At 36.3% G+C, this 20,306-nt stretch overlaps 1 protein-coding gene across 2 annotated transcripts in view; it reads right to left on the bottom strand.

Moving 5' to 3' along the window:
* The window catches only part of SEMA3D (semaphorin 3D), a 203,074-nt gene that overhangs the window by 26,503 nt on the left and 156,265 nt on the right, over positions 1-20,306 (bottom strand). For both annotated transcript variants that reach the window (XM_046021298.1, XM_046021299.1), the window contains exons 10-13: positions 19,427-19,496; positions 16,647-16,791; positions 2,340-2,562; positions 61-149 (exon numbers count right to left, since the gene is read on the bottom strand). In XM_046021298.1, coding sequence (XP_045877254.1) covers positions 61-149; positions 2,340-2,562; positions 16,647-16,791; positions 19,427-19,496 — 527 coding nt within the window. The remainder of the gene's footprint in view (positions 1-60; positions 150-2,339; positions 2,563-16,646; positions 16,792-19,426; positions 19,497-20,306) is intronic.

Below are 20,306 nucleotides of genomic sequence, written 5' to 3'. Positions count from 1 at the left end.
TGTTCTAAACCAAGTGTTGTTAAGTTTCGTCGTCTCTTCTGGAACTCCGGACTGTCTTACCTTGAATATCTGCAACTCCTCCAACACGACTTCTTCCATATTCCACTTCTCCTTTGAAATGCTGACCACTTTGAGGACTGTCCCAATGTCTGAAAAAATACATTACCTCTGATCCAGCTGTTTCTACTTCAGTGTTTGGCTGTAAGTATATACCTAGCAACCCTCACATTGTTTCCCTCATTTTTCTTCAATGCCTCTCAAGAAGTCGGATTAAGTAAAGCATGCAAAAGGGAAGCTTAATGGATGGGATTCTCTCCTTCCAAAACAGGATAGCTTCTAGCTCATAAAACACATACTTATAAAGAATATATTAAAAGACGTGTACTTGAAGTACATTCCTAGCCAAAGGAATATATATGTCTAATATGTATATATGAGATATATGTATATATGAGATATATTATATATATGAGACATATATAATACATAAATATTGGTTTATATAAATATAGAAATTTATATATATGAGAAATATATATATAAATATATAAATACAGGTTGAAATTATAACTAAAGTAGAATGATCTTTTTGTAACTTAATTTGAAAGGTGCAAATACACTAAAATAATTTTTTTTTCTCTTTCAGTGTAAGACGTATTTATTCAGTACTTATATCCAACTTGCCATGAAAGGTAGGATATATACCTTTTTAAGTCATGTTAACAAGTGATAGAGAAATCACTGAAGCCATATACAGTGTTGAAAATTGTAGTGCACTCATCAAACCTGTTTTACTTACAGAAACCTTACTAATGGGCTAGAAACTGAAGTTTTGTTTAAAATTATTTTAGCTTAATTTAAAAGAGTAACCCAAATTTGAAAGACTATTGCAGTTTCTAAGGCAGCATGTTATTACAGAAAGACAATCAAAAGAACGTTTTAGAAAAAAGGGGAAAAAAACCTCACTTGGAAATTAACTTATACAAAATAGATGCTTTTAAATTCTGCCACTGGGTTGAAGAATATTCACGTGTATGGTAATGATCTTATTTGCACAAAATAGTCTGAATTATTTAGCAATGGTTTTAAATGATTCTAGGATCTTTGAAAAAATATTAAATATACATTTTCCAAATGTCATAATTGAAAATCTATCCATCTTAGTTACCTTATAATTTTCTCAGGAAAAGTCAGGGAGTACCACCTAGTGGCTGACTGGCATTTACAACACTGGAAGTGTTGACCTAGGAATGCTTTGGAAGGGCTCTGCAAATTAAGTTGCAAACTCCTTGGAGTTTGTGAGAGACTAATTATCTCAAATTTTGTCACTTCACTGGTAATATCTATAGTCTTGAGAGAATCACTTCCTTTCCTGGGTCTTGGTATTGCCATCTGCAACGTAATCAGGCTTGACAACTGGTATTCCAATGTCACACACACACTCCCAGATAAACCCTACGTTTGTAAAACCAGTATATTTTAAAAAATGAAACTGTTCCGTAGTTCTGAAAACCTATTTCAATAAAAATGTCCATTTCTTGAAAACCCATTAATTTCTATTTTTTTTATGCAAGACTGATTCATGAAATCATATAACATTTATCCAGGATGAAGTACTTTGGTCTAAATGATGCATATTACCTTTACTGCCATTAGAATTCACATGATATTTTATTAAATGATACTTTCCTCTTTCTTTTTCGTTTTGAGACATACTAAATATGCCATATTTCTCTTTCTGAAGAGAGATTTTAAAATTGTTTTATAATTACTGAGTTGACAGACGAAAAAATTAAATAAAATAGACTCTAATTATGAAAGTGATACTTAATCCACAAAATTCAAGGAGAGGAAAAATAATTTCCAACAACTTTCTACTTTTAAAGTTCTTTAAAAAATGTTGCTTAATTTTTTGAAAAGCCACCTTAACTCAGCGATTCTCAAAATTGGGTGAAGGGATCCTTTGAGGGGGCTTGTCAAAAATCTCCCTAGAGACAGGAAAATGTGAAGTTTGAAAAGAAACATTGCTTTGCTGTTCTCGTTTAATTTTAGTCCATAGTCAATCAACAAATATGTGTTGAGCACCTACTCAAGTAGGCATATTGTAGTCATAACATACACATATATTTTGGAATCTCAAATAACACTAAAGGAGGCAGGGAGATATTTACAACGGCCACTTAAAAGCACGTGTTATGCAATGTTAAGGAATACTGACTAGATATTAGCTACTAATTACCCTGTTCTATTTTGACCAATAATCTTTTGGAAGTTTTTGTTTTCTTTATCTAATACTGAAAAATTCTTTGGGAAGAAATCATAATCTGGTTTTAGCATACCTGTTCCAAGGAACATTACATCATACTGGCCATCTTCTGCAACAACGTGATCCACCACAATCTGGGTTAGTCTGTAGTCCACATTGATCCTCTTGAATGTTGGTCCTCCCGCAACAGGGTATACTGATTTAAACATCACAGGGTGCCGCTTTATGAAACTGATAACGTCATCTGGGAAATCTCGGGTGGATTTAATCAGTGGATCATAGGTTTTGCTTGGACACTGAGAAGAAATGAGGAGAGGAGTAAAGACATTGTTCATGTACTTGAGGAATTTATACTTACTTCTAATAAGGTTTTGAAGACTCACCATTGATAATATTAAAGGAATGGTCAACAGGATCAACACAGAATCACATGTCCTTGTATATAAAAGCAGTTTACCTTGAATATATTTAAATCCAGTTTTCTCTCTCAAAGACACCTTAATTATTTTTTTTTAAGATTTTATTTATTTGACAGACAGAGATCACAAGTAGGCAGAGAGGCAGGCAGAGAGAGAGGAGGAAGCAGGCTCCCTGCTGAGCAGAGAGCCCCATGCAGGGCTTGATCCCAGGACCCTGAGATCATGACGTGAGCCGAAGGCTGAGGCTTTAACTCACTGAGCCACCCAGGCGCCCCAGACACTTTAATTATTAAAGTGGAATATTATTCAGCCATAAAAAAGAACGGAGTTTTATCATTTGAGACAACAAGGATAGATCCGGGGGGCATTACGCTAAGTGAAATAAGGCAGACAGAGAAAGGCAAATACTGTGTGACCTCACTTACATGTGGCATCTTAAAAACAAAAACACCAAAATCATAGATACAAAAAACAGATTGATGGTTATCAGAGGGAGGGAGTGGAGGATTGGCAAAATAGGTGAAGGGGTCAAAAGGTACACATTTCCAGTTATAAAATAATCACCTCATGAGAATATAGTAGATAGAAGGGTGACTAGAGTTAATAACACTGTATTGCATATTTGAAAGTTGCTAAGAGAATAATCTTAATATCTCTCTTCACAAGAAAAAGAATTTTATAACTATGTATGGGGTATGTTAACTAGACTTATTGAATGTTTTTCAAGATATACAAATATCAGATCATCTGAAACTAGTTTGTCTCATCTGAAACTAGTATGTCCATTTTACTTCAATTCAAAGTTGCATATATTTTAAGTCCTTTATCTATGCCTATTTGGGATTTTGCTTTTGAAATACTCTTTTCAGCTATACTAGCACAAGTGAAAATTTACAATTTCAAATCCAAGGCAATTGTCTTTTCTTCCAAAAAGTCTGACTTCAGAAAGCTGAATATAAACCCCCATGCTACATTTTTCTGTTGTCTTTTGAATTGTTCTGTTCTTGAATTAACTTCAAATCTCAAAAGACAACTGTCATTTGTTGGCAGGTGAAATGGCTAATGGTCATCAAAGAGAACCTAGTAAAACAGATTATCCTTGCTTATTCAGTCTTCCCAAGTTTCTCAAGAACTTTCTAAATTAAATGTATTTTTTTCCTGTATTTTCTGAAGTTTCCACAGTGAATTTGTTAGGAAGATTACTTTTTCCTATGTAGATACATGAATATGAGTTAATTATGAATAAAGTGATCTATAAACATGGGAATGTATGAGAAACCATTATTTTCAATTTCTTTTCATTCATTTATGACTGCAGTTTTAAATTAAACCCATGATTATTAAAAATTAAATGGAACAAATTACCACATCATAAAAATTACTTGTAAAAGAGCTCTAATAGTTTTATACTTTAATTAGTCAGGTTTTTTTAATAACTCGTGTGAAAATTATGCTGTGAACAATTCAACAGCTCTTTCCCTAAAGGATCTGTGGAGAAACCATTCAGGGAATTTTTCACTTCTGTCTGAAACTGCCTCTAGTGTGCTTTTTGAGTTCTGTAATTCAATAGTTAGCATACCCTGCCCCCTGGTGGTAAAACACAAAAGTTCAAACTAGTACAAACTGAATTTGATGTGCCTTTATCCAAAGAACACACGAATTTAAAGAGGATTCTTTTATAATTTGATTTTTTCACCAAATAGTTACCCTTCCACATACCAAATCTATTTTGTATTTCAAAATATTGTAATTCATAAAGTTAATTCAGAACAATTCTGTCATCACATTTGAATTCTTAACAGACTAACACATTCTTGTGGAATGGAAAACTTTGGCTCTATGTTGCAGAGATAGAGAAGAAAATGAGTGACATTAAAGAAAGTCTATAAGAAAGCACTGCTTTCCCCCCTAATTTCATATTTAGACAAGTTGGAAACATAATCTCCCCTGAAATGAGCCATTTACACCAGGCTCTAATTAGAATCATGTCAAGGCTTCAAGCTGTACTTCTCAGATCCTTGAACTCAAGAGGATCATTCTTAGGGAATTAAATATACTGCAGTTAGTCACAATATATGACCCTGACCTCCAATTTTAAAGGAATAAAATCATAACGGGTCACTAAATTAGAAGAAATCTCAAAGAAGTTGTACTAAAAACTGTTCATGATTTTCCATGTGTAATTTGAGAGTATTTCTATTAGAAATCTTGCATGTCTGGTCTTAAAAAACAAACAACAACAACAACAAAAAAAAAACTAAGCTTTTCCTGATAGCTATTTATTTGTCCCAGGTCTGCACCAAAGGGTACAGCATATTAGCCATTTGGTAATTATTTAGCATATTCTTAACTGGATGCTGATCTAAAGATCTAAGTGTCTTTACTCATTGTTTCTAGCACTTAGCCTCCAGCCAAGTGGAATCTGTCAGCTCGATAATGGAAGGAACCCTATATTAAATAGATTAAGCTACAACTCAAAAGGATGTGGGGCTCAAATGATAAAAAGCTCTTGCCCAATTACAGGCTGCACGTTTGAGGCTAAGTCAAAGGCAACTCGCAATGGGCTTATGGCTTATACTGCCTGAGGTACAATCTGGATGGTCTATCATTAAAATCAAAGCAAAAGCATGATTTTCCTTGCATCACATTTTTGAAACAGCCCCCCAACTTAAGGAAAATTTTTTTTTCTTTTGACTTTGCAGCTGTAGTTATGCAACTAGGCAATTTCCAAAAGAAGTATCATGACATTCAAGCCACAGTTTTTGATACCAAAGTTTCAAATAATTCGGAATTTTGATATGAGTAAGGCACAGAGGAATGAAGACATGGACAATTTAGCAAAGAAGCAAACATGATAATTTTCCTCTTTGCTCGCCTCTGACAAAAAAGATTGAAGGGTAATACAATCTAAGAAAAAAAGAAGAGAAGGAAAACCTGGTTTCCATTGACCATTATAAAATGATCTTTGGAAATACATTTTTTTTCCTATGGCAGCTTTTCCATCTGGCATGCTGCCAGTGTTTGGATAAGATCTTTATCCTTTAGATTGCTGTGCATGATCGCTGAGGGCTGTGTCTCTACTCTGCTTTCACAAGCGAAAGTGATTTGGTAGAGTTGCTCCCTGAGGTTTAAGATAGTACGGTTTGAACTAAATATTGCTATTTTAGCACATTAAAAACAGTGAAATTTTTCCTTTGATATCATACAGCTGCATAGCACACCGATCTAAAAATAACTGGAGATGCCAAGCAACCTAAGCAGGTAAGACCGTAAAGAAGGCAAGAAAAATCCCATAAAGGAAAAGAGAAAGTGTGGGCAAGTGGTGCGTGGGCGGCACAGTCGGTTAAGCGTCGACTCTTGGTTTCCGCTCAGGTCACAATCTCAGGGTCAAGAGATTGAGGCCTGCGTCAGGCTCTGTGCTCAGGGAGGAGTCTGTTTGAGGTTTGCTCTCTCCCTCTCCCTCTGCTGCTCTCTCTAAATAAATAAAATCCTAAAAAAAAAAAAAAAAAAAAAAAAAGGCATGGGAAAATGGTACATCAGAAGAAAATGATCATATTCGTTTCCTCCAAAAACCCTAGGAAATGTTCCTATCGAAGCTATACATCTCAGGTATTAAAAATCTCATGAATTTTTGTCCGTATGTACGTCCTCTTCATTTCTACCTGGTAGGGATAGAGTCCATCTGACTCTATGGTAGAGGACCATTTATTTGGGCTCCAGCTCTCTTAACATTTGCCTGATTTCCACCACTTCAGTTCCTATAGGAAATAAGTCAGGGAACTTATCTGTCTCCACCTACAGTGTTGAAAAAGGTGTAAGTTAGTTTAAAATTTGAGAGGGAAAGAAAAGAGCTATACCAGAATTTGAAAGTGTGAGTCTCTTGCTGGAAACAATAGCAGTACAAGAGTGTTCCAGAAAAGGGACCTGCCCGGGCGCACCGTGAAAGGAAAGGGGTGAGCCCACCCGCAGCCAGCCCTGGTTCGGCACCTATCTCCCAGGGCCGGCTGCACGCATGGCTGGCGAGGTGTGACCGTGTTATGCTTGGCAGATCTGCCTGTTTGTATAGGGCCTTTAGCCGGGCAGTGGGAAGCGACGGAAAAGAGGAGAAAAATAGGTTTTATCCATTGAGAGAACTTTGCCCCTTGGCAAGGCACCAGACAGCTGTTAAAAGTTTTCTCCCCCTGCTGCTTCAGGCTGTTCTCTACAGGCCGCACTTTCCTTTTAAACAAATCAGAGGATTGACTCACGTGAGGGAAGAAAGACGCGGCACACGGGAAGACTAAACCGGGCTTTCATTTTTAGCAAGCTGAGAAAAATAAGCTACATATGGAAAGGAAGTCTGATTTGTATTTATATTAAAAAAAAGGTGATTTCATAGGTGCCATCCTATTCCCCTGCTGATTCATCTAAGAGGCATTTTATAACACAGATGAAGAAAGATCCTGTATTTAATGTCAGAGCCAGAAAGGCCAGGGGTACAAACATACAGATACATTTGTCTCTTTTTCTATCTTTTTTTTTTTTTTGCAGTTAAAAACCCCGCTTTATTGTTCTTATATTTGAAAGTTGACCACTCTGCTATGTTTAAAAGTTAACAACAAACCCCCCCCGAAATTTCCTCTTTATTGTTCAGCGTCTAATAAATCAATGTGTCTTCTAACATTTGAAGAAATGAATTTCCTATCTGCAAATATCCATTCCAAATTTTATTTAGCAAGTGAATTTCAACCTCTGGACCTAAAAATGTAAGCTCCCTAGCTTATATGAAGGCTGGATTCTGTCTACCCTAACTGTGTAGTAATTTAAAGACGACAATTAAGTCAACAATTCTGGATCATTTACTTTCTAAGTTAAATAGTTTTAAGCTGAATTTAATCTTGCAAGAACTTTAACAAAACATGGCTGTAGCTCTTTCTCTATTTTAAAGTTTCCTTTCTTTTAGAGAAATTTCTATACAACAAAAAGGAAAACAGTATTGAACATAGTAAGTGATGTGGGATTTGGACAAATTCATCTTAAAAGAGAATGTTGGTCCCATGGAAAAGCAAGCTGAAAGCCAGCTGAAAAGATGAATTGAGAAATGTTAGAGATCAGTTGCCTCTCACCTTTTCAGAGAAACACAGCCTGCATACAGTTAATGGAAAATGATAGTGATGTTTTGTCATATGCCCTGTTAAGTGTAGTCAGATTTGGGAACTGAGAGTCAGGAGGCCCAGATTGTACACCTGTCTCCGCTTCTCTCTTCTGGAATCAAAAAGCTGAAGGGATAGAATTAAAGATAGCCTTGGTAAGAGGTAGGCCATGCAGAGAACAGATGTTGGGGAGAAAATGAAACTGAACTTAATATCGTTGAGGCCTCTATGAGTTAGTGGTGCATAAAATGAGATTTTTCCTAAAGTTCCCCACAGATTTTTAATAAAGTAGGACAGCTTTACTTAAAACAAAACAACAACAAAATGCTAGCCATAGTGTGCAGGTGGCTAAATGGGAAGCTAGTGTGAGATGCTGTGAGGGAATTCTTCAATTATTTTTCAGTCCCATTTAGTAAGGCTATCACAGTCTAACACTATACCAACCAAAAAGAAGCTCAGGAAACTATTCTATAATCAAGCTTTTAATTTTAATGCCAGTATTGTTAACGTACAGTGCTATATTAGTTTCAGGGGTACACTAGAGTGATTCAACAATGCTATAACTTGCTCAGTGTTCATCATGGTTAAGTGTGCTCTTAATCCCCATCACCTTACCCATCCCCCTATCCCCCTCTGGTAACCATCTGTTTATTCCCTACAGTTAAGAGTATGTTTTTTAATTTGTCTCTTTTTTTCCTTTGTTCATTTTTTTTGTTTCTTAAATTCCACATAGGAGTGAAATGATACAGTATGTCTTTCTCTGATTTATTCTGCTTAGCACGACACTCTGTAGTTCCAATTTTGTTGTAAATGGAAAGATCTCATTCTTTATTATGGCTGAATAATGTGCCATTGTTTGTATGTATGTATGTGTGGAGATTAGATAGATAGATAGATAGATAGATAGATAGATAGATGTAGATAGATATCTTCTGGATATATATCTTCTTTATCCATTCATCTGTTGATAGACACTCGGGCTGCTTCCATAATTTGGCTATTGTAAATAATGTTACAATAAACATAGGAATCCCTGTATCCCACTGAATTCTCATTTTTATATTTTTGGCGGTAAATACCCAGTAGTGAGATTCCTGGATCATAGGGTAGTTCTTTTTTTAATTTTTTGAGGACCCTCCATACTGTTTTCCACAGTGGCTGCACCAGTTTGTTTTTCCACCAATAGTGCATGAAGGTTCCTTTCTCTCCACATCCTTTCCAGCATTTGTTGTCTCTGAGTTGTTGATTTTAGCTATTCTACCATTCTGAGGTGTGATGTGATAGAGGATACTATTTTTGTATTATGTATTTTTCTTTTTTCATGGTATGTTCGAATTTGGCCTTAAAACATTTCTTTTCTACAAGAAGAAAATCCTTGCTTGCTTGGGCCAGCTTACATCACAACTCAGACCTAGGTTAGATGAATGAAGACATACAATTCTAAGAATCATCGGCTTATGAAAAAAATATATTACAGGAGTATGTCATTGTTCATGCAGGACACTTTTGGTAGATCAGGAAAGAGAAGATAGGGTGCCTACAGAGTTTTGAAACTTGTGGATTCCACGGTGATGACAGACCTCTACCGTTGAAAACTTGGGCCAGAGTAAAACTTGGAACATCTAAGCAATCGCTCTAGTTCTAGGGGAAGTGCCATTGCATAGACCCAGTCCGCTATATAGATCAAGTTACTAAATATAGAACAAGTTGTTAACATTACATATTATTACCCTAAGACACAATTTATCAGGGATTTGCTTTTTTTGAAGCAAAATCACAAATCAGTCGCAGTCAAGTCAGTGATGCTTTGACCCATTAAAGTAAAAATGGCCTTCTTGGCCCAGGTGGACGTGCCAGGACCCACAGCCGGTCCGGGGCAGCATATTGTGGAAGACAACATTTCCAGTGGACCTAGAATCAAAAGAACCTTGTAACGTTTCAGTGCCTTTTACAGTGTTAGAAAGAATAATTTGGTGGAAATAAATAAGGACTGTTAGACATATCCACACCCACATTCACAGTTTAGGAGATTTTATCTGATAGCAAAGAGAGACAATAAAGGGGGTGGGGTAGGAAACGTCTAGCCTTTACCTTTGATTTACTCAGAGAAAAGCCCATCTGAGGAGTTCTACGCAATGAGGCTTCTTGTGTAGGTAAGACTTGAGATGTTGTAGGAAGGGAGAGATTTCATTATTTTATGTTTGGTGTTCATAGTTGAAAAATCACTTAACATTAAAACAATGGTAAAGTTGAAGTTTTGTAGTGGGTTGGTTAAATGAAATAGCTAGTTGATTAAGGGGAAAAAAGATGTTCAATTTTTCTAAAGATCTAAATTTCTAAAATAGAGTTGAAGAGGGGAGATGTTTATTCAGGGATTATTTGAGATTTAATAATTGTGTTTTTTTTTAAGATTTTATTTATTTATTTGACAGAGAGATCACAAGTAGACAGAGAGGCAGGCAGAGAGAGAGAGAGAGAGAGAGAGGGAAGCAGGCTCCCTGCTGAGCAGAGAGCCCAATGTGGGACTCAATCCCAGGACCCCAAGATCATGACCTGAGCCAAAGGCAGTGGCTTAACCCACTGGGCCACCCAGCCGCCCCGAGATTTAATAATTGTTAAGTCAAGTTTTTACAGAATACAAGGGCCAATAAATAAGAATAAGCAGGTTAGCCTAGTTGATTTGATATTTCATTTGACTTAAAGGCACCCATGGGATAATCAACTTACGGAATTAAAAGAGTGCCTATAACAACCTCTTTTTGCTTCCTACCAAAGAATGGAAACTTAGTTGGGAAAACCATGTGTAAGTTTTGATCTTTGCAAGTAAAGCTAAAACATTTCATAATAAAAGCAGTAAGTATTTAGTGGGCAATGGAATTTTGAAAGGAAGTTATTTTTTACAAAATTAGAGGTTTAGAAATTGTCAAAAACTGTGGCAAAATAATTTGAAGAATAGTGAAACAGACGTTTCTTAAATATTTGAACCTCAAAAACAAGTCATTCCCACATTTTGGCTATTATCAATAGTGCTGCAATGAACGTGGGAATGTTAATCTCTTTTCAAGACCCCGATTTCAATTCTTTTGGATAAATATCCAGAAGTGAGATTGTTGGATCATACGCCAGTTCTATTTTTCATATTTTGAGTAACTTTCACACTGTAGGTGGAAACAGTCTACATGTCCATCAACTGATGAACGGGATACAAAAGTGTAATATATACACACAAAGGATTATGATTCAATCTCATAAAAGAAAGGAGATTCTTCAATATGTGACAATGTAGATGACCTAGGGCACATAAAGCTAAGTAAGTTAGTCCAAAAGATAAAAACAAACAAACAAACAAAAAAACAAACAACCCCCCCCCAAAAAAAAACTGCATGTTTCCACTTACATACATAGTCAGACTCATAAAAGCAGAGGATACAACATGGGTTGCCTGGGGCAGGGGGTGTGGGGAGGAGTGGAAACTGGGATAGCACTTATGAATAGGTTTACAATTTCAGTTACTCAACATGAATCAGTTCCAGAGATCTGTTGCACAGAATTACCTATGGGCCATGGTGTATTGCGCACTTAAAAACCTGTTAAAAGTGTAGCTCTCACAGTAGGTGTTCTTAAGGCAATAAAACATTGTTAAAGGACTCTCTTCTCACCTGTTTGATAAGGGAATGGCTTACCAACTGAAACTCACTTTCAGGAAAACATTTGTTAACATTTTGCACTTTGGCAAGAACTATAAGATTCCTTATCAACAGAAAATAAAACTACCAAGTAAATCAAATATCAAAAATGAAATCTTCTGCCTTTAAAAATCCTCCTGATTCTGCGTTTTCGAGCAGCCTGCTACTGTTGGCCTGACCTCAGTTTGGTTTCCCTTTCTGACCTGTTCTGCTCCCTGTGGATTCTTCCTTATTTTATTTCACATGGAACTTACTATCAAGGCCTAAAGTTCAATAATGATTGAAAAAGCCCATCTGAGCAAAATTCAGTTTGTTCAGGGATTCAGTTTGGACACCAGAGGGCAGGAGAATCCCTCGGAGTGAAGGAATGGATCCTCGTTCTCTGTGAGTTTCCGGGCTGGTTGACATTGTAGAGTAGTGATGTCATGGTAAGGCCAGGAGTTTAGGTTTGACTTTTTGTCACAGGAAGTACAGAACCCTGTCAAAACTAGAAAACGAAAGCACAGAGAGCACACAGAGAGTCGTAGTATTTATTGCCCTCAGTGATATTGTCCGTAGAAGGCCCAGGGGGAGCACAACTTTAGAAGCAACCTTGATGAAAACATGAGTGGGGAAATGTAAGCGCAAAGGAGGTTTTTAAAATAATCTATTTAAAAATTTTTAAGTTCAGTGGGAAGTGGCTTTCACTGAAGATGCGGACATTTCATACAAAGCAAATGATTTAGCAATGGTTTTATTAAAGGAAGACGTGTGCCCCAGAATTACAAGAAAATAAATGACAACCATAAGAAGGTGTCAACACTGCATTATTATCTGTGCAGAGAACAGATCAACCCTTCAGGAAACAATCTGTTTCCTTATTCACTTTGATCTCCTTGAAGGTAGAGTGGTGTGGGGGTTAATGGCATTTGATCTGGAGTTTCAGGTAGAGTTAAATTTAATCCCCGTCTTACCACTTCAGAACAAGAAAGACCCCTATGTTTAACTGAAAGTGTAAAGCAAAATAAACAACTTCTGACAGCAACTAGAATAGTCATTTTTGTGTCTCTAAATTCTATAAAGAGGACATAATCTTCCTGATCAAAGTGAATGCTATTCTGCTGGCGTTTTTCTGGAGTCTTTTTCTGTCTCCACTAAAAATACTGGCCCTAGTTTGGGCTATGAAAGGTTTACAGATCTTCCTACATTTACAATGGGGTTACATCCCAATAAACCCATTCTAAGTTGAAAATACTGTAGGTCCAAAGTGCACTCACTACTCCTAATTGCTTAGCCTAGCCAAACTTAACCATTCACAGAACACTATTAGTCTACAGTTGGGCAAACCCCTTTAACACAAAGCCCATTTTATAATAAAGTGTTGAGTATCTCATGTAATGTATCGAATACTGCACTAAAATGAAAAACAGTATGATTTTAAGTGCATTGATTGTCTAGCTTACCCTTGTGATGGTGTGACCGACTGGGAGCTGTGGCTTGGTGCCGTGCCCAGCCTCACCAGATTCTCGCACTACATATAACCAGCCCAGGAAAAGATCAAAAGTGAAAATTCTAGGTATGGTTTCTATGGAATATGTTCGCTTCCACACCATCATAAAGTCTAAAAATCAGAAGTCAAACCTTCATCAGTTGGGAGCTATCTCTAGTTACAAGGCATAATTATCAAACCTTAGTTACAGATTTGAGTGTACTTACACATGTAAAAAAGTATAGGAATTTCTTGAGAAACACTAAAGTTTAGAAAGGATAAAGGAATAATTCTGTTAAATGATACTTTCTTGGGCCTGATAATTTTCCTTTTCTTAATTTTCAAAAAGAAAAAAAGAAAGGTGAGGCATCTCTGTGGTCGTGTGGATCCAGCCTATTTCCTGGATAAATTCTGAATTCTAAGAAAATATGTGCAGTGTAAACACTGTATACTTTGAGAACTAAGTAGCAAAAACTGGTGTGTTTACTGTGATGGGATGCTTTTTTTCTCATTGATGAAAAACTCTCCTTGCTGACTTATGCATTACTCATGGTAGGGAAAAGTTGCTGATTCAGATTTCAAGGAGCACAAGGCTGTACTCCATTGGGAGAGTACTGGGACATGTGATTTGTCTTTCCTTTTTTTTTTTTTAAAGATTTTATTTATTTATGAGAGAAAGAGAGAGAGGTGGAAGGAGGAACAGAGGGAGAGGGACAAGCAGACTCCATTTTGAGCACAGAGCCTGACGCTCCACACAATCTCATGACCTGAGAGGAAACCAAGAGTCCGACGCTTAACCACTGAGCCACCAGGGCTCCCAGACACATGACTCATCTTCAAGCCTTTTATGGCATTTCACAGCTCTTCAGGCAGGAGGAGGGAAGTGGTGACAGGTCCCTTGGACGCACCTCTAACCTACACTGTAATTGGAAAAAATATGCAATCTGGATGCATTAGCGTGTGATCATTTTCATGATTAATTTCAATTTTTTAGTATATATATATACACTAATATACATATACATACGTGTGTGTGTGTGTGTGTGTGTGTGTGTGTGTGTATAGATATATATATGTATGTAAATTGTTTTCTCAGGGGTGCCTGTGCGGCTCAGTCAATTAAGGGTCCCACTCTTGATTTTGGCTCAGGTCATGATCTCAAGGTTATGAGATCGAGCCCTGCATGGAGCCTGCTTATGATTCTCTCACTCCTTCTCCTACTGTCCCTCCAACCCCCCAAAAAACCATTTTCTGTAATTAAAACATAGATAGTTTCAGTCCCAAATTCTCCAATAACATCTAGATGACTGAATTTTTTTTTTAATAGCCTGAATGGGCATAGTATTTTTCTTTTTTCTTTTCTTTTCTTTTTTTTTTATTATTTATTTGACAGACAGAGATCACAGGTAGGCAGAGAGGCAGGCAGACAGAGAGGAGGAAGCAGGCTCCCCACTGAGCAGAGATGGGCATAGTGTTTTTCAAAATAAACTCATGTAGAAGCAGTTCCAAATGTGATTATCTATGATACTTAACCCCATAATCCTAATATGGTGAAATTTCCCCAACTAGAGTTCCCTCTGAATTTTAGCTATCTTCCACAAAAAGCCCCAAGTATATATATAATGTAAATTGAAATTCTACATATACTCATATATAATATACTATATAATATATTCATTATATATATTATACTATGCAATATACTATAGTACACTATAGTTCATTATACACATATATAGAACATATAGTCAGTAAAAGGTATTCTATTCTATCAAAGGGGGAAATAAACATATTTTAACATAAAAAAAATTTAGCATCATGTTATACTACAAAGACTAAGGCCTTGGACTCTGCTGCCAGAGTATTTAAAACTCGGGAACACTATTCATTAGTTCTGTGACCTTGGGCAAGTTACTGCACCTCTTTGTGTCGGACACAGCTCATCTGTAAAATGGCATTAATGACAACAGCACTTGTCTCTTAGAATCATTATGAAGTTAAGATTTGTAAAACCTTTGGAAGAGTACCTGTACATCCTAACCTGTAAAGAAGACGTGATATCTATCTATCTCTATATATCTATAATGGAATACTACTCAGCCTTCAAAAAGAATGAAATCTTGCCATTCACAAGGACGTGGATAGAACTAGAGGGTATGATGCTAAGCGAAAAAAGTCAGTCAGAGAAAGACAAATACCATATGATTTCACTCACATGTGGAATTGAAGAAACAAAACAGATGAACACAGGGGAAGGGAATGAAAAATTTAAAAAGGTAAAAACAGAGAGAAAGACAAACCATAAGAGACTCTTGACTATAGGAAACAAACTGAGGGTTGCTAGAGAGGGGGTAGGTAGGGGTTGGGGTAACTGGTACCTGGTGGGCATTAAGGAGGACACATGATATAATGAGCACTGGGTGTTGTATGCAACTGACAATCACTAAAATCTACCTCTGAAACTAATAAAACAGTATATGTTAATTAAATTGAATTTAAATAAAAAATTAAGTGAATCCTGAAAATCATATTATTGGCAAAAAAAAAAAAATCCTTTTTCCACAGAACTGTGATCACGTTATAATCAGTCCAGAAAACATACTTGAAACGTGTTCCTATTGAGGAGTTACAGAAGGGAACATAGACATGGTTGTAAAGTGTGTTTCCGAAATTTAATTAGGTTATGTAACAGGAAGATGAAAAGAGAATTCAGAAAGCCTGGCCACCAACTGCTTCCTCTTTAAGAGCAAACATATGAAAAGACAAAATTCAGTAGAGTTAGATGGATTAAGTCAACAATTTTTTAAAAAAATTTTATTTATTTATTTGAGAGAAAGAGTGAGAGAGAGAGGGAGAAGCAGACTCCGCTGAGCAGGGAGACTGATGTGGGACTCGATCTTGGGAATCCAGGATCATGACCTAAGCTGAAGGCAGTTGCTTAACCAACTGAGCCACCCAGGTGCCCCAAGTCAACAATTTTTTGCATAGATTTTGATAATTACTTAGATCTCCTGTTGGAAATACTTATATTGAAACATATGTGGGGAAAAAAGGCATTTATCCCTTTTTATTAGGTCAATTAGCTCATCCTAAAATATTTAAATAACTTAAACTGTTTTAATCACATCAGTGAAAACAAAACAAAACAAAAACCTCCCATTTACAATGCAAATACAGATTTTACACTGCAAAGTGGTTTTTTTTTAACAGATGCCACATAATAAAGAAATAAATGAGCCATTGTAATTGCTGTAGTCTTTGAAAAGTAGAAAGGAAGGCCTGAAGACTGTAGTTACACATAGAGCTGTATGTGGGAAATAAATATTTATTTGGCATTTTCATTTAACTTGGAATATTTGTCATTCTATATATTCAAGATAAATCATCTTGACTCTCTAGACTTACTGCAAATAAGCACTATATTTTCAGCATCGCCTGCTCCTTATGATATAACCCACTGTTTCCTGTAGAAGTTAAAGCTCTCACTCAAAAGAAAAAAAAAATGTCAAGTTCCAGGGAAGGATGGAAACGCTAATACATCACTGTGAATAAATAATAGGTATTTTTAAACCCACAGTACATGTTGCTGTGGTGAATAGCATAGTTTATTATAATAGAATTAGGAAGAGGATATGGGCTTCAGAAAAGAATTTGATTATGAAATTGGGTACATACTGTGCCAGGTCGGGGGTAAGGAATTCTTCCATCATACTGCACCCAACGGTGGTCTGCACTTTCCTTATGAGCATAGGGACCATTGAAAACTGCTCTGATGTCAGCCATGCTGTACACACAAACAGCTGAGCCTTTGAAGATGGAGCTAAAAAAAAGCAACATGATCCAATCACTCCCTGCATGTCTGTCACTGTACATTTATTTATTGAGCACATATTATAACCAGGTGTGTGGACAAACTTGGGCAGCTCATTCCATCTGATAGATGCTGCAGACAAAATGTGCGGACGTCTTTAAGGAGCTTACAACAAAGTAATCCTGAAAAAATGTGCTAGCAGTTACATTACAGATACCTATAGTAACAAGCAAAGCAAACACACAGATGGGTCCCCAGTAGAGGGCTGTCTGGTTATGTTTTCAGAGAGAAGGTGCCATCTACATTGACGATTGATGGATACATGGGGATTCCTTAGAAAAATGAGGACAGAAGAAAATATGCAGAAAAGAGTATCAAATTATGTACATGTTTTTGAAATTTATTTGGAGTTCTTGCAGCATTTAATGCCTTCTAAAGAACTTACAAAATAAAAAAAGTTATATTACCTATTTTTTTTATAGAGGAACATTTTAGGTATATAATTAATAATTACTTCATTTCTGTTTTGTTCAAACAAGTGAGTGTCCTAAATATTGGCTATTTACAATTTCCTAATTTCTATTAGTTTGAAAAAATGTTGAAATTCTTTTGTGCTTCTCCCCGAATTTTTGAGTTTCTTCTTGAATTTATGTATGTAACTTATGTGATACTTAAAATTAATCTTAATTACATAGGATTGGAGGACACATAATCCAGAAGCAGAAAAGCTCCATGGGAATTTCACAAGTTTTTGTAAATTAGTGGTGAAAACTGTTAACACTGTCCTCAGATGTTTCATTTTCTTTTTTTTTTTTAATTTCTGGAAAATAAAAGACATCTTTTCTGCATCTCAAATTTTCAATGATTTCTGTTCATGAAAATGAGATCACACTTTATGATCTAAGAGACATAACATCTCAGCACTACACAAGCAAGCCAAGGTTTCTCTAGCATGGGAAACTCAATCATTAATATTCTTGGAATGAGGGGTGCCTGAGTGGCTCAGTCAACTAAACCTCTGCCTTAGGCCCAAGTCATGGTCCCAGAGTCCCTAAGTACAGGGATCGAGCCCAGCATCCGTCCGGCTCTCTGCTCAGCAGCGAGTCTGCTTCTCACCCTGCTCTTGTGCTCTCTCTCTCTCAAATAAGTAAATAAAATCTTAAAAAAATATATAATCTTGGAATGATATTAATGGGAAGCATTGGGAGCTGAGGGCAAACAGGCAGCTGGGAGAAAACAGGCAGCTAAGAAGGGCGGTGATGTCCCCATAAAAATCACATCCTCTGCCTAGGATATTTCAAAGGAATGATACATCATGCTTTATGGTGTTTCTATTGTCACAGATTAATTACATCTTCTCATCGGACAAAGGGTAGGACACTACATCCCAATATTACCTCTATCCTCGGGGCGGCATTAAAAATAGAATAACAAAGTACACCAAGAACAAAGGGTTTACTTGTAACTTCACACTCTGGGTGGGCAGAAACTTGGTAAGAGAAAAAACATAACTATCTTGGGGCTATATTTCCCTGGCACATGTCTATGCCTTGTGTTGGAACACACAGTGACTTCAAAGACAGTTCTGGGAATGGAAAGATGCCAAGAGAGCGAGCGCTGAGATACTTAACTTGAATAACTACAGGCACTTGCTTTTCCTGCATCTTTTTAGTTCAGATATGAATTTGCAGAAAAATGGAGTCCAAAGAGCAGCATTCTTACGGTATCTTCTTTATTTTAATTTTAAAATTTCACAAAGCATTTTGTTTTCTGATGTCATCTGAACCAACACTACTGGCATAAGGTGTAAGGTGAACTGAATGAAGGTAATCCCACAGAAGAGAAATTATACTCTGCCTGCAGACTATTTTAATAATTTATTCAAAAGAAGGCAGTAAGACTATTTCCCTAATACCAATACCAATACTGCCAATTCTTCCAATACTAATATCAATATAAACAACAGTGAGAGCAGAGCTGTGGAAAAAGTAAAAAAGGAGTTCAAAGAAGGTGTTGCAGGGAGTAACGTGTAGCAGGAATAAGGCTGTCCCATGTTCTAATGTAAGTTATTAAATTAAATGGTATAAAAAGAACAAAGAGACATTTTATGTTTTGATATTGAAAGAGTTCTAGGAAACACTATGTGAAAGAATAAGATGAATGTAATGTAATGTAATGTATAGCAGGAATAAGGCTGCCCCATGTTCTAATGTAAGTTACTGAATTAAATGGTATAAAAAGAACAAAGAGCCATTTTGTGTTTTGATATTGAAAGAGTTCTAGGAAACACTATGTGAAAGAATAAAATGAAAAATGGGTATTTTTTTTTCCACACAAAAGGAAGGGACTGAAAAATACAACTGTATTTCCTTACATATGCCTTACAATTCTATTGAAGAATTCCAAGTGGTTTTTTTTGTTTGTTTTGTTTTGTTTTTAAAGATTGTATTTATTTATTTGACAGACAGAGACAGCTAGAGAGGGAACACAAGCAGGGGGAGTGGGAGAGGGAGAAGCAGGCTCCTGATGAGCAGGAAACCTGATGCGGGGCTGGATCCCAGGACTCCAGAATCATGACCTGAGCAGAAGGCAGGCACTTAATGAATGAGCCACCCAGGTGCCCCTTGTTTGGCTTTTAACTTACCTGGTTGTGGTAAAGACTCCATAGACCACAGGATTTCTTTCATCTCTTGTGGGGAGTAAGTAAATATCCTCTATTAATGGAAGAAAAAATAACAATTCATTATATTTTTATATTTTAGTATTACATATTTGCCTTTTCTTTAAGAATACAGTACTTCTGAGACTCTAACAGATATAAAATTCAGATAACAGTGAAAGTCGTTACATTATGACATAAGAAATTAGGGGTTAAAGACCGGTTTTCTCACTAGCTATGTGGCACTGAGCTGGATATCAAGCCTCTTAGGCGTCTACTTCAATCACCTATAAATGGGATGATTCGCTGATAATCTCCATGACTATTCCCAGTCAGAAGTATGTGATTTCTGACAGAAGAGTAACTAAAAACATAGGGTGTTTTCACCCTCTGTTGTAAAAAAAAGTCTTGCCCTGTAATTGTGTCAACTTATTAATAATTCAATTATCAATTTGCTAACACTATAAAAATTGCTACACAAGTTAATTACCTGCAAAATACTTGCTCAGTATTTTGTAAATACTTAAGCAGTATTGATACCAGAGTATGTGTAAACAACCTCCGTTAGAAGATTATTTAAGATGTGAGCCTGCTTATGTACCACATGAGGAATCAGCCATGAATAGTGAATATATACTTTAAATACCGTATGGCAAAAATCATTCAATGATAATATCATTTTTACATTGCAAGGCAAAAACAAGTTCAAAAGATAAGATTTGATGATGCTAACTTTATATATAGCTGAAAAAATTCCTTCTAGAACTAGCTTTGAGAGGGGTAAAGAGGGGAAATTTAAGAGAATGATCCATCGAACGCTTGAGTATTCTTTTTTTTAAGTCGGAGGGAGTGAGTTCACCCAGTC

This window comes from Meles meles, chromosome 10 (assembly GCF_922984935.1).
Source record: "Meles meles chromosome 10, mMelMel3.1 paternal haplotype, whole genome shotgun sequence".
Taxonomy (NCBI): Eukaryota; Metazoa; Chordata; class Mammalia; order Carnivora; family Mustelidae; genus Meles; species Meles meles.
The sequence above is the reverse complement of the archived record's forward strand: the minus strand, read 5'-3'. Positions and strand labels throughout refer to the sequence as shown.